At 38.3% G+C, this 14,749-nt stretch overlaps 2 protein-coding genes across 2 annotated transcripts; both read right to left on the bottom strand.

Annotated features, from left to right (window-relative positions):
* Positions 1 to 2,468: 2,468 nt before the first annotated feature.
* LOC114553533 (uncharacterized) lies at positions 2,469 to 7,697 on the bottom strand. The gene is made up of 9 exons (XM_028574741.1): positions 7,628 to 7,697; positions 6,796 to 7,143; positions 6,586 to 6,703; positions 6,338 to 6,429; positions 6,049 to 6,166; positions 5,748 to 5,852; positions 4,878 to 5,078; positions 4,486 to 4,662; positions 2,469 to 3,715 (listed from the first exon to the last, which is right to left on the bottom strand). Exons 1-9 carry the CDS (start codon positions 7,634 to 7,636, stop codon positions 3,498 to 3,500), a joined length of 1,386 nt encoding a protein of 461 aa, XP_028430542.1. The 5' UTR covers positions 7,637 to 7,697; the 3' UTR covers positions 2,469 to 3,497.
* On the bottom strand, positions 7,698 to 10,265 carry LOC114553701 (uncharacterized). Its single transcript, XM_028575041.1, has 9 exons — positions 10,154 to 10,265; positions 9,929 to 10,013; positions 9,693 to 9,831; positions 9,105 to 9,197; positions 8,634 to 9,023; positions 8,430 to 8,501; positions 8,075 to 8,307; positions 7,806 to 7,984; positions 7,698 to 7,719 (listed from the first exon to the last, which is right to left on the bottom strand). The coding sequence occupies exons 2-9, from the start codon at positions 10,001 to 10,003 to the stop codon at positions 7,698 to 7,700; spliced, it is 1,203 nt and encodes a 400-aa protein (XP_028430842.1). The 5' UTR covers positions 10,004 to 10,013; positions 10,154 to 10,265.
* Positions 10,266 to 14,749: the final 4,484 nt, after the last annotated feature.

The raw sequence follows: 14,749 nt of genomic DNA on the forward strand, positions 1-14,749 counted from the left end.
AATGATGTATCATTGGTAATTGAGCTAAATCTATTACATTAGGGCTACATTATTAAATTTGTGTATCAAAAATATGAACACTACACAAGGGTTAAGGCTTCCAAACAGGATTTAGTTTGGATGTTCTACCTCTGTTAGGAGCACCTCGATCTCACAATCACTGAATCGTGTTTTTTTTTCCCCATTTTTTTCCATTTCGTGATTGGTGATCGAGGGCTCCTTTCAAGGCTGAAATATACATTGATTGATTAACATGGACCTTATTAGGACAAATATAGGACGACCTTGGGAGGAGCGTGAGGCTCGTGCAGGACCGCATAAGGTAACGACGTCCGTATTTATAATCTAGAAGAGCGTGCACCAAAAGCGCCGAAGTATAAGCTCTTCTGGAAGAAGATATAGGGTAAACCAATGTAAACTCGACATTATTTTAAACTAGGCCTGATTTGGACCTGCCTCAGTTGAAACTTAATATAATGTTTCTTCAGGCTGCAGGGGTTGTGCAATTGCTTCATTATATGGTGCATAAGGTTAGGTTGCCTTAATCACTCTTTGTGAAAGATGAGCAATAGATTTTGGCTGTGATATGCTTCCACTATGTTTGAGTTTTTTAATTCAAAGTATATGCCAGCTGTATGATAAGACAATATGTCAACTGTTATGTTGACAAATATCTCTCTGGGGACAATAAAGTATCGCCTGCAAAAGTGGTCTCCATGATGTAGTAAAAATTAAAACCTTGTCGTAAGACTATACTAAACACATTGTTGGAAAGGTCTCAACCTGAGAGGAACATATGTCAGTCTGAAGAGGATACATTACTCCTGCTTGGAAATATTGACCTCTGAACCTTGAACCCAGTCCATGTTTGAAGGCTTGTCATTTAGCAACAGAAGGTGCTACACACATAAAACCAGCTGTTATAGAAAGCTCTGGACCTCAGCTATCATGTAGATATGGTCTCCAAAGTTTATCCACTATAAGCACTGTCAAATATGGTAATATGCTATTTTCACCTATTTAACGATTACATTTTAAAATCTGATGACACCAGTGTGTTTTCCATCCCAAAAAAACCCCAGGGTGTATCCAAAATTACACACTGCCAACTTCTAATTATGAGAAATATACCAATATATTTCAAAACTACAACTCCCACTAGATACGCGCCCCAGAATCTGTTACAAACCAGTATACTTGTAGTTCTTCCGGGTGGACGTGTTCGACCGGTTTCTGCTGCCCGCCGTGGATGGGCTTCATTCCGTTTCAGATTGATGCCGTCCCCGGCTGACCGAGCACACATTACATGAGACAAATACATGAAACTGTATTTTATTATTATTGTTATCATTATTGTTTACATCCTCACATAAAACGTTAGACAAATAAATCAATGTACTTGTGATATGTATTTTTGTGATATGTATTTTGTCTTTCGGATCCGCAATTATACGTCACGTCCGGCGGATGCCCGGTTAAGTAAACGTTAGCCTATTATCTTATATACTGTGTATGGTTATTAGACGGTACTTAACTTAATGGAAAAACTAAGCTACGGTTGCTGGTGACAAAATCACTCATTTAATATCCACATTGAAGCGATTCTGCCGTTAAAGCACTGCCTGATCGCTGTCCGATTCTATGACATGAATGAATGAATGAATGTGGGATATGGAATTTGAGTGCGCTCCCTTGTACCGTAGTGTTTGTTTACAGCATACTACGGTATATTTCACCAGTAATAAGACCAAATAATGTAATCGAATTAAATAAATTAATACCATGATGTAAAATGTAAATGTAGATTAATGTAACGTTATAGTTTTAAAATATCAATTTAGCAATCCAGTATCCCTGGTAATAGAACCCAAATATGAACCCTCCCTTGTGTTAATTATTGTATCCAGAGCAGTCCTTCAGCAGGATGATGAAAAATATATTTATTCTAATGTTATGCAATAATTAATACAATATCTAACTATATACTTACTTGACATCCAAAATGTCAAAATGCTATTTTGTCTGAAAATAATTTTTACTTATTTTTAAACACCCTGTATACAACTGGCATACAACGTTAAAAGAAAAATGACAAATCAGTTATTTCGCAGACATATTTTATTTTCATGAAGACATTAGCATAAACAAGGCTACATGCACTTAAACTTACACCTTGTTTTATTCCTGCAGTAACGGCATTGGGAAATTTGTTGATTTTTTTAACAGTAACAGCAGTATAAACAGGAAACACTACAATCAAAACTCATGGGTAATGATGGTCATTTTTTAAAAATAAGTTAAATGTAGTAGCATGTACCTTCAATTCAAATGAGCCACATTGTCACTATGAATAACAATATACTGGATTATGCAATAAAACAAAAAAAAACTAGGGCACACGATATACAACAGGGTTTTTCACATTTTTAAATGACGATTAATTTAGTTAAGAGCATCTGCCCCCAAACAGATGGGGCAGATACGGTAAAGATATCTTTAACGTAGCTATTTAAATAGGATTATCTCTTTGCCTTTTGGACATTCATGTTGCCGTTATGCGTGTCATACGATTAGTGCTGTTTCATACAGTGGCCGACCTGGGCAAATACGCTACAGTGGTTCAAAGCACTTATGCTAGCAGAAACATGCAGTGAAGATTCCAAACCCCCAAAACATATGCAACTTAAACACGGCATATCTAATCCAAACAGTTCTACTTGTCTAAAAAGGAGTGCTAAGTGAAACAGCATGACATGATATATATGTAATAATGACAAACAGTGGTAAACAATATTGTTTGGGATCACTTTCAGAGCGATTTGATGGACGATAGTTATAGATAGATAACACTGAAAGCCAACCAAATGTACAACACGACATGGCAGATGTAACTGCAGAGAAATTACAATTACTACATTGTCATTGTAAAAATGAATTTAAATAGTTTGCGTGGTGTGACTCATCCTCTAGGTGTGGTCAATCCCTGTTAATGCACTTGTATTCAGTGTTTGTTTTTTAGTTAATTTGTGTTTAGAGCAGTTTGCAGTTGCGTATTAGTTTAGGCATTTAGCAACATTTTTTCATTTGCAGCACATATTTGTTGTTGTATTGGTTTTGGATTTTTGTATGTGTTTTCAAATTTTCCTGAATATTGGGTCAGATTTATGTCATATGTCGCGAGCATGATAAAACATGCTCACAAACAAATTATATATGCTGCGCACAGATTTTAGTCTTTGCATAACAATTCTACAACCAAGAGTCGTGCAGGTAGCTGAGAGCGTGACACAAAACATAGGAAGAGTTACATAATGACATCTTCATGTATGAAACTACACAGTACGCGCACAGAGCAGCCACCTTGTGTGAGGAAGTGTCTGCTCTGAGAGAGCTGGAGGGCATACATGCTCTTGCAGGGAAGATTATATCGCGCTTGACATACATAAATCCGATGCTATACCTTTCCATCTATAAAGCTAGTGTTTCGAAAAACTGGTTTACACTGCCTCAAAATCACTCTCATCTGAACTCTCATATACATGTTCTTTGTCGTCCTCCGGTATGTCCTCGGGTCCGTCCTCAAGCAGAGAAGCAGCATTCGGTCCTAAAGCCTGGCTGTACCTTGAGCTAACGACTTGGAACTTCTCCTCCACATCAGCAAGCCTTTTCTGATGAAGACACAGCAGCCCACGATGGCCCTCTTCACTTAAACTGCCTAGAAGGAAAATGAAAAAGAGGTGTGACAATACCTCAATTGAGTTAGTGTAGTTCAGCTAGTCATTAACTTTACTGAATGAACTACAGATAATTTAGATTTAGTCACAAGGATGTAATACCCGAGGACCTCAAAGTGATAGTCCACGTCATATAGGCTTCCTGTTGCGAGAATGGGCACATTTATTCAAATATGATTTTGTTATCATCAAGGGACCTTGAAACTGCACTGAGTGATTTCAGAAGCTGTTTTTTTCAATTCTGAAAAATAACCTGTGCTTTATGGAGACTTGTGTACCCCAATTATAAAAAAAACACTAAGTTGCTAGGCCCAGCTAATTTTACACCTTAATTTATACTTCTGCAGAGGCTCCACGCAGACCTTTTGCCATCCACTACTTCACTAGTATCTCTCTACTGAGCAAATTACAAAACAATGAACAAAGAGATCATTTAGCAACAGTGACTATAAACTACCACTTGATTTTATAAAGTGAACCTTCTGTAGCACTATATTATCATTGCCTGTAAAGTATAGTGTGTCTTTGCACTGAAAAACAATTGACGAGGTTTGGCCATGTAAATTTCAGTTGAGCGGTTGTTGTTAATGTTGCGCTGTCCCTCAATTACGGCGCACTGGATGGTTAAGGACCACTGACAAAAAGGTCATGGTGTCAGTCAAATCAATAGGCAGGACCTGCAGCACAAGTTGCTTAGGAATTTATAGTGTCACTGTAAGGAGAACATAAAAAATGTAATTTGGCTTCTTACCACTGTTCCTGCCAGAAGACATTTCGGACATCATTTTGCGGAGACTCCAGGCCAGCTTTCTGAGGTAGGCGCAGTGCTGTCTCATCTCCCTCATCAAAATGATCTTTTCCTCTTGAAGCCGCATTTTTGACATGTAAACATCAAAAATCTTCTTCTTCGTAAGGATATTGCTCGATTCTGAAGTCACAAAAATAACATCCTTTGAACACAAGTTTGACTTGTACAGAAAGCATACCTGTTAAAAGATAAGTAGTGTAGGCAAAACCTAGCCTGGAAATCCAAACCCAAAATCCGAAAGATTAAGGGTCTGGCAATGAGTAATGAAAATGGCCCAACTCCTAGGCAAAACCCATAAATACTAGCAATACACACATACAGAAATTGTTCAATACCTCTGCTGTGCACTTCCCATGGCCATATTAGACAGTCTGCCCCACTGTCTCCTTCCACCACAGAGAGTCTGCTTTCCACCTTATCCTCAAGGATGCGCTCCTCATCTGCAACCTGCTCATTGTACAGCTTGATTTTTTCAAACAGTTTTTTCTTCTCTTCCCCCAATTTCCTTCGTCGCAACTGTCGGATTTTGTTGCTGTCTATAGTTACAAAATAGAGAAAACATAATGCACAATTATGTGTATTCAGATATGATACATGCAATACTGTTAAAGCCTTATACTTAAAATCATTTATCAATTGATAAATCAAAAAGAAAAAAACAAATGAATTAAAAGACAAAATAGCCCTAGTATCTGTAAAATTCAAAAGAAATAGATTTTAAAACTAAAGACTTGTAGATACTAAGGGTGGGGGAAAAAAATTGATACAGCAGAGTTTCGCAATATTTTCCGTGGCAATACTGTATCAATACACAGACGCAAGTATCGATCTATTATCATATATGTGTTGGTCAGTCTGTCTGCTTGACAATCCCCATTTTACAGCAATAAACTGAAGTGAGATGAACAAACAGAGAAAAGTATCTTTTAGATAAAACAGATGTTGACAAAGTTTCCTTTGGGGACATCATTTGAAATTGGGAAAAATTTCAAGTTGGACAAAAAGGTAAGAAATTGCAATATATCGCAGAATATTGCAATATGTTTAAAATCGCAATAATATTGTATCGTGACACAAGTATCGTGCTGATATCGTATCGTGAGGCCTCTGGTGATTCCCACCCCTAGTAGATACAGAAATAAACAATCCAGACAAGATATCTGCAAGTGATATAAATGACAAGATTAGATCAGTTATCAACATACCAGTCTGATTATAAAGGCTGGCTTTTCTGTGATGAACCGCAAGGAACATTTCTTCAATTGATTCCTGAAGAGGTTGTTGGTCATCACATCTGGTACCTGCAGAATCTTAAAATACAAAACAATATAAACAAAAAAAAACAAATCTGATCGATCTTTTAGGTTGTACAAGCAAAAGCTAATGGCTGGGGAAGGAGCAGGAGGTGCAGGGCCATGCAAGGAAACAAGTCTGAGTCATATGCTATAATTGACTAACACAATACATTAGAAAACTATGTAAAAGAATTTCCATAAAATATTATACCATCAGAAGCCCATTCTCTGACATCATGAACCCACTGATGCACCATGTTCTCAGGGCAACCAAGTTGATTGGTCAAATCTTCCAGTCTCTGAGACTCAGCCTGCGCCTTTTCACAAGTCTACAGTAAAAAAAGAAAGATTTTTAAGATGTTATCTTCAAAGGGTAAGACCAATCATAGAGGCTTTATATTGTCTATACAGTATCTAAGACACATTGGTCAAACATGACATTGGTTTTATATGAATATGGTCAGTAAACCTGATCATGTCTCACGTTATCTGGTCAATACCTTGACGTATCTGCTGGATAATGCAAGATGAAGGCCTTCCTGCTTCCGTCGGTTCCATCCAATAGCATGGACTGTTAACATGTCATTCCTGGCTTTTTAAACATAATGAATAAAGTGATGGAGGAAAGTCCCATTAATGGTCATTCAGTTAATCAACTTTTTACAGTTGAGCTTTAATTTCAGATAAATGTAACAATCATAGGGGATTATTTAGAGTTTTATCTTAAACAAAGATTAGATCAACTTACCAGATTTTGTCATGTACTTGGTTGTGAGGGCACAACGAGAGAGGTAGCTGTTTACCATTTCGACCTCCTCCCCTGCAGTTGTACCAGCACCCTCTTGATTTTTGCCACTCCAGATTATCTAACAAATCAGTGTGGACATTTATTTTATAATCATATGTATTATACATAAAAGTTATCGTTTAAATCTGTATGATAAAGAACATGTAGTACCTCACACTTTGTTGAATGGGCCTTGGCATGCATGACAGAAAGGAATGGCCTCATCTGCAGTAAAGGTCTGAGTTCTGACATGGAGACCGACAACTTTTCAAGGTAGGGCCAATGCTTGCAAGCAATATCCGTGCAAAAGAACTGTCCATGTGTGGCTGCCTGAAGCTCCTTTTGCAGGAACAGCGGATAAGCAAATATTTCCCCCCTATACATGTTGAGGGCCTTCAATAGCACTCCGTGTCGGCAAACAACCACCTCAATGCCCTCTTCATCCAGTTTACTAGCTCTTCTGGCTGTCTCCCGTGCAGCAGACCACTGACTGGCTCCACAGATTCCTCTGCCGGCAGTCTGCATGACAAAATAGTTTGACAAAATAGTTATGCTTATAACAAAAACAATTATCCTATGTAATTACTTAATCCATCAGGACTATGGAGTCAGGTTACATTACACCAAAGAGCATCTGTTTAATGATTGGAGACATTAAATATTTACTTTCAAAATACAACTGGAGGTTTAGTCAGGGCTCAAGGAGCTTCAGAAAATGCATCTTTCACTTTCCTATCTTCAGCTTAGCAAACAATAACTCACTACCTATTACCAAAATCTAGCCACTTTGGATGTCACCACACATACCCAATTTCAAACCCCAAATTACTTGGATGAGATGCAACATATTGTTTAAATTGCTGGTTGGGAGATACTAGTCTGTTCCATTTAAGCTGACACCATCTGGTCTTGAGGGAAGAAATAACTAATGTGTAATGGAAAATCCTACATTTCAAGTTTTAAGCCATACATTGCAAAAACAATATATAAATATTTAACTAACACTTTTCATTTTACTCCTGATCTCCTCAACAAAATGCTGTACTTCAGCGTCCTTGGCGATGAAAGTACCGTCAAAAATATGGTTGCTCTGACCTAAATAAAATAAGAAAAAAAAAAGATCTTGTTCAGTGTAAGACATTATTTGTTCAGTTCATTTGACTAAGTGTAAAACAACTAACCCTTTTGACTGTCGAAATCGGTACTGCTTTCTGTTGCCATCTGCGCAAAGAGCTATCATGTTGGGTGTACATGCTGGGCAGGTGAAGTGCTCTACACTGGCCATATTCTCACAATGGTACTGGCAGAATGTATACTCCAAATAACTCCTTTGGAATACGTCTCCGTGGATTTTGCCAGCCTATACATTTGCAAGTAAATTAGTAAAAAGTCAAATAAATAGTTATAAAATATTTTTACTTGAGGCAACTATTATCCACGCTGATCTTACCCTTCCAAATTGACAGGTCCTTTTCTCCAACATCCGCAAAAAACCCTGACGCGACAAACTGGGAGCCACAGTTTTCAACTCTTCAAATGAAGTAAAGATATCCATTGAAAACAATGTGTCAGCATTCACAGATGCTGGCCAGTACCCACTGTGTATGAGGTCGCTCATGTCAGGTGTCCACTGTGCCAGACATAATTTGCAAGACAAGTTTGGCAAGTGCAAATCATACCGACCTATAAAAAGAAAAAGGTAGTACATTTAATGCATAGTTATGTCCTGAAAATAACTCTGGACAGGAAAAGAAAAAATAAATAAATAAAAATACCATTTATGCAAACCATAATTATTGCTCTACCAGCTGATTCTGTTATGGTTGCAGGATCACACGTGCACAACTGGACAGGCCTCACTGTAGGCAAAAGACATACTGAAAGAGAGAAGTTCAATAAATAGTGAGAAGCTTTAAACAATTATTTGCAATTTATTATTATTAAATTAAAATTTTAATAAAAACAAGGACACAACTTCAACCACTTTATCAAAAAGATCAAAGCACTACCTTGATTGATCAGTGTATATCCGCCATCTTGCTTTACGCAGCACACTGTTGGCTCTATGGGCTTGTAAATTCCCCCAATGCAGGACTCCCTGTTATGGAGTGTGTGTTTTTTTTTGTGGATGTGTATGTCACACTCCGTACACAGCCACTCCTCTGGCATGCAGTCTCTGCATCGAATGATGGCAGGAGATGTGCAGTGGCTGCAGTTCTTCTCTGGAACCACGTTGCAGGACAGCAAGCAGCTCAGATGATGAGACCTCGCTTTCCGCCACTCATCTTGGGCTGCAGATTGGCGCAAGCCCCATGATGTGGAGGTGGAAGGATGCCCACTTGCATCTGGAATATTGTCTGAGGTCTGCAGAATGTCCTGCAGTTTGTTCATCTCAGTCTTTGAAAAGCAGGTAAAATAAAACAAACATCCATTTCATGCTTTTTACTAACTTGCTTAATTATAGTAGGGTTTCATCTTACCAAATAACTGTTGAGAGGAGTCTGATTGGGTCACTGTGAGAACCTCCTCAGCTGACTCAAAAGGAATAGAGTCCTCACTGGGAACCACGGAAACTAAAAAGATAGATAGAAACAGGCTGTAATAGGCATAAAAATACAATGTTTGTTTGGTGACTTCAGGCTATAATATGGAAATGTTACATGTAAATCAATATTAGTTACATTCAATATAATATGAACCTGACCAGGACTGCTTCACTTACATTTCACATCTTTGGATTAGTTTAGCAGAAGTTGACATTAAAATTAACATTGCAGAATGCATTTATAGTCCTAGTTTAAAATATACATTTCAAAATAGATGAAGTCAAAACATACATAACAGATCCACCTTATGGTTTTCTAATGGCACAGTTTAACATATTTAAAAAGGAAAAAAATATCAAAAATAGGAAACACAAACCCTATTAATATCCGAAAATAAAAGAAACAAAAACAAAATGTAATAACATAGGGCTTAGATAAAAAATACCAAACTACATATTGGATCTAATGAAGGTTAATTCCAATTCTTGAGGTGGGTAATTAGAAATAATCTTGGAAGACTACCTGTAGCTGAAGCACGATTTCGTGTCTCTCCACTTCTGCTTCTTTTTAGCAGTGGACTTCCTTCAGCATTTTTTTCCACCCATCGGACCTGAAAACTACTGCCTGTAGCAGAGTCTGCTTCGCCCTTGGCTTTCTTTTCCTTGGATGGCAGAAATATAGCATTGTATGACAACACTGAAATACAGTTATACAAATGTAATTCTCTAATTCCCACACTGGCAAGATTACAGTCTTACTTTTTCTTGAGCCAGAAGCATATCAGCAAGGAAAATAGCATCTTCTGCTTCCCAGTCGTCTTGCTGATCAGCCATTTCAACAATACTATGTTGTATAAGTGAGACAAAAACATTGTCAGAAAAAAAGAATGCCATAGGCACCTTCAAATGTTCATGCACTGTGTTTTTTGGTCAGTAAGACAGTAATGTGAAATACAAAAGAAGGAATAGAATGACAATACTTACTTGAAGACAGTAGGCCTTCTAGAGGAGATTGCAGCGCTGGCGCAAGCAGAAGACAGAGAGAGTGAGCGAGAGACACAGAGAGAGAAAGAGAGACAGAGAGAGAGACAGAGAGAGAGAAAGAGAAAGAAAGACAGAGACAGAGAGAGAAAGAGAGACAGAGAGAGAGAGAGACAGAGAGAGAGACAGAGAGAAAGAGAAAATGTCTGTGTGTGTGTGTGTGTGTGTGTGTGTGTGTGTGTATGTGTTTGTCTGTGTTGAAAATATTAGGAGTGGCTCTTAAAAGAGCCGTTGGTTTATTAATAAAGGAGGTACTGTAGAGGTGGATGTAATAGGGATAAGGGTGGTTGGTAACAGGAGCTGTCAAAGAGAGGAAAATAAAAACAAAACATGGTTATTTATCTTGCAGCAAGCATGAATTTCTCACATTAAAAATACAGAAGTGTATCAAAATGAAAAAAAGATAACCTTGATGGAGATATTGATTAATGTAAACAATTTGTATTTAGTCATACTCAACATGTAAACTGCATGAATATTAGCAAAATAAGGGACAGTAACGTTTGCTATTTGAGCTCACTATTACAAAGCTCTAACGTTACAGTTCACGAATACACATAATGTCAGAGGTAACGTAGGCTAAAACTATGTTTACAACACTTTACAGCATTATTGAAAGTACGCAAAATAAGGATAAACGATTGCTTAAATAGATCCAACCGGACACGACATGACCAGTTCCGACGGATCGCGTCGGACCTGTCAAGATAGCCTTTCAGCAGCTAACGTTAGAGCTAACGTTAGCGTATTCATGTAAATCACGTTACCTTATTAGCTAGTTAATAACCTTCAGCTCTCTACCGCAATGCAATTAACATGGCAACACTCATAGACAACCTATAACAGTTTAAACAAAAGCCATTAATGAATTAAAAATATATAAAGCTAGCCTTTTAGCTAACGTTGGAATGCTAAAACGAGCTAGCGCTAGCTTATTTATGCTACTTATTTCCTAAATCCTTCAATTCCCATCTCTAACGTTAATAACCTTCGGCTCTCTACCACGAAATTAAATTAACATGGCAACACTTACAGTTAATATAGCTAACACAGTTGAAACAAAAGCATTTCATTACTTAAAATACATTAATCTATCAAGGATGTATCTTCCTCTTACCTGGTAGGGAAGGAAGTTGGAATATGCTATCGCTATTCTTCTCTTTGGTCGGCGGGGAATTGTTGGCATTGAGGAAAAGTATCGCCCCCTGCTGGTATAGTACCTTCATAATGCGTGTAATGTTCACGCCTCGGCGAGGCAAACCGTGACACTGACACGCAAAACCCAGTGGACCAGCGGGTGTATTACACGCTTAGGCGTGATACTGGGTTGGAACTTGTGCACAAAAATCGGTCACATAGAGACATGAGAACACACAAATACACACACACACACACACACACACACACACACACACACACACACACACACACACACACACACACACACACTCTCTCAAACTCACACACACACACGCACACACACACTTATTCCCACACACCTCCGCAAAACACTACTACTCTCTGTCCATCCAGTCCTCCACCAACTGCAACCCATCCATCTGGATTTCTCTATATCTCTCTCTCGCTCTCTCTCTGTCACACACACACATACACACACAAATTATATTACGTACATGTCTGATATCTGGGAATATCTGGAAAGGAGATGGAGACTGAACAAATGCTGAGTACAATGAGTTCAGACTAATGCAGCTTTATTCACACAACAAACAAACATACTTTCATGAAAGAGAGAACAGTTGACATGCACCAAATGTATATGCCAAGGTTTCTCCTAGAAAGGAAGATAACCATGTGTACACCCTCCTAAGAGCATGTACCTATAGTGTCTCTACGAACATCAGAATAACTCCTCCTTTATACTTTTTGTCCTCACACACTTCAAGCTGTCTATTTCAGTGCAACAGTTTACTCTTAAACTACACCTTTTATGGCACGTGCTCCTAATAGATTCCCACATTCCTAGCTCCAATTCCTCTCTGTGAAAGTTGTACCCAAACTCATAATAGATTCTACACATTCCTGTGGGTGAAGGTTGTCCCCAGACTAACCTTCTTGTGTAGTACCCTACATACAACATATAAAATACATTTGAAACATATATAGGCAGAAATATCCAACCTATCAATCCTCCCTTTTTTTATCCTAGTTGAGGTACAGTACTACAATGTGATATGCAACAATATGAACCCCTGGAATACATTTTTAATGATGATTATCCCAAATACATCCCTTACATGAAACATTAACCCTTGCATTGAATTTCTCATGCACATCTTTTATTCAACTCACACTTGATATTGAAATACCCTACAGTGACAAAGTAAGTAAATGATTTCCGTTCGCATATCTTCTCCTCCTACATCAATGCATCAGAGCAAAATACGTCCTCTCTCACTCTCCCCGTCCTCGCTTATCCGTCTGCTGACCGTTCCTCGACTGTCCCTTCTGAAAGAGCCTATTGACAGGTGATGGAGACCTCAGATCATCCCCACCCTGGCCTCTCGCATTGTCGCATTCTTGCTTTTCAGTCTCGACACCGAACTGCAACTCCAGTTCATCTCGAAAACCATCCGGGTGTCCATTTCCACCATGGGCAGTTGAAAATCTGCGGCCTCTCCCTCTCCGCTCGTTCTGTAACACCAGATGTGTTTCTGGTGCAGGTGTCTAATGGAGGGGGCCCCTGTTGCCCACTGAATGGAATAGAATACTGAGCCCAGGATTCATGATCCCGGTTCAGCTTTTTACTGGTCCTGCAGCTTGGGGAAGTGAGACGGCCCGCTCTGACACATCGAGGCCCTGAATAAACACAAAACACAAGTCCTCCAGAAGCATTATTTGTGCTTTACTCATTCTAGTTCTTTTGATTCTCTTTCTACGTTGTAATCTATGACATTGATTCAAAATGTTGCTACAAAACAGTAATAGTATAGGAACTTCATTATGCTAATTCAAAAGTACATTTATCTTTCTCTGGTCTATAAAGCTGTTAATCATTCGGCTTCTTTTTCTTTTTCCTTTTTTTTTCTTTAGGCCTGAGCCTTGTTTCACATACTTTTATCTTAAAAACTTTCCCCTTCTTAACTTATGCTTCAGAGGCAAGCATAACTAAGGCACATCTAGTTCTGGTTTTCTTTGTAATGTTAGGGCTTGACATGAAGTTTTACTATAATTTTGATCCATTTTGAAATAGCAGATACACAAAACACGTAAACAAAACAAGACAAAAACTCACAAACAAGTACGCTGCACCTGATCCCGAAATTGGAGTCGGTAATGATCAGTTTTGAATCTTTACTGGCTATGTTCCCTCATCGAATTCAACTCCTAAACGTCTGTGCACTCCAAAATAATCTGGTTTGAACTAGTCAAATCTTCTCTTACGCCTTATGCGTCACAATCACTCATCACATTCATTTTGACTCTGTGTACTGAACCTCTTCCCAAACGAAGCACCAATCACACAGAGAAGTCCGCACCAAAATCACGCACTAATCAATGTCACCCACCATGGGACATCGGTACTATTTGGGCCACAAACACACTAGGGTTTCTTTCATCCCTGTCTCAATCACAAGAAAACAACAGATACGTTTCTGTTCCTCAACGCGTCTCTATACAACACTTGGTCACAGGTTAGATTTGATGAAGGCAACATCAGCTGTCAACAATTCAAACACCATTTAAACTTTCTGGAATTTACTCACTCATTTTAGTCTTACCCCAATTAATAATTTCATATCTCCATCCTTTCCCTCCCATCAAACAGTTCTTTCACAGACAAGCTAAAAAGGGAGCAAACTCTTTCATTCACACTGAATGAAACAGCTACTCACCTCTCATTAGATCTGTATCCTGTTCGTGACGCCAATTGATATCTGGGAATATCTGGAAAGGAGATGGAGACTGAACAAAAGCTGAGTACAATGATTTCAGACTAATGCAGCTTTATTCACACAACAAACAAACATACTTTCATGAAAGAGAGAACAGTTGACATGCACCAAATGTATATGCCAAGGTTTCTCCTAGAAAGGAAGATAACCATGTGTACACCCTCCTAAGAGCATGTACCTATAGTGTCTCTACGAACATCAGAATAACTCCTCCTTTATACTTTTTGTCCTCATACACTTCAAGCTGTCTATTTCAGTGCAACAGTTTACTCTTAAACTACACCTTTTATGGCACGTGCTCCTAATAGATTCCCACATTCCTGGCTCCAATTCCTCTCTGTGAAAGTTGTACCCAAACTCATAATAGATTCTACACATTCCTGTGGGTGAAGGTTGTCCCCAGACTAACCTTCTTGTGTAGTACCCTACATACAACATATAAAATACATTTGAAACATATATAGGCAGAAATATCCAACCTATCTTGCATTTTAAAAGAAGCTGGAATTGTCATTTATTTATTTATTTTATTATTATAATTTTTTTGTTCAAAAGCAACAGTATTTTTTATATTTAATTGATTTTATAAGCATTTGTTCATGGGACCTAAATGTTCTGAAAA

The sequence above is a fragment of the Perca flavescens genome, chromosome 4 (genome assembly GCF_004354835.1).
Source record: "Perca flavescens isolate YP-PL-M2 chromosome 4, PFLA_1.0, whole genome shotgun sequence".
In the NCBI taxonomy this organism is placed as follows: domain Eukaryota; kingdom Metazoa; phylum Chordata; class Actinopteri; order Perciformes; family Percidae; genus Perca; species Perca flavescens.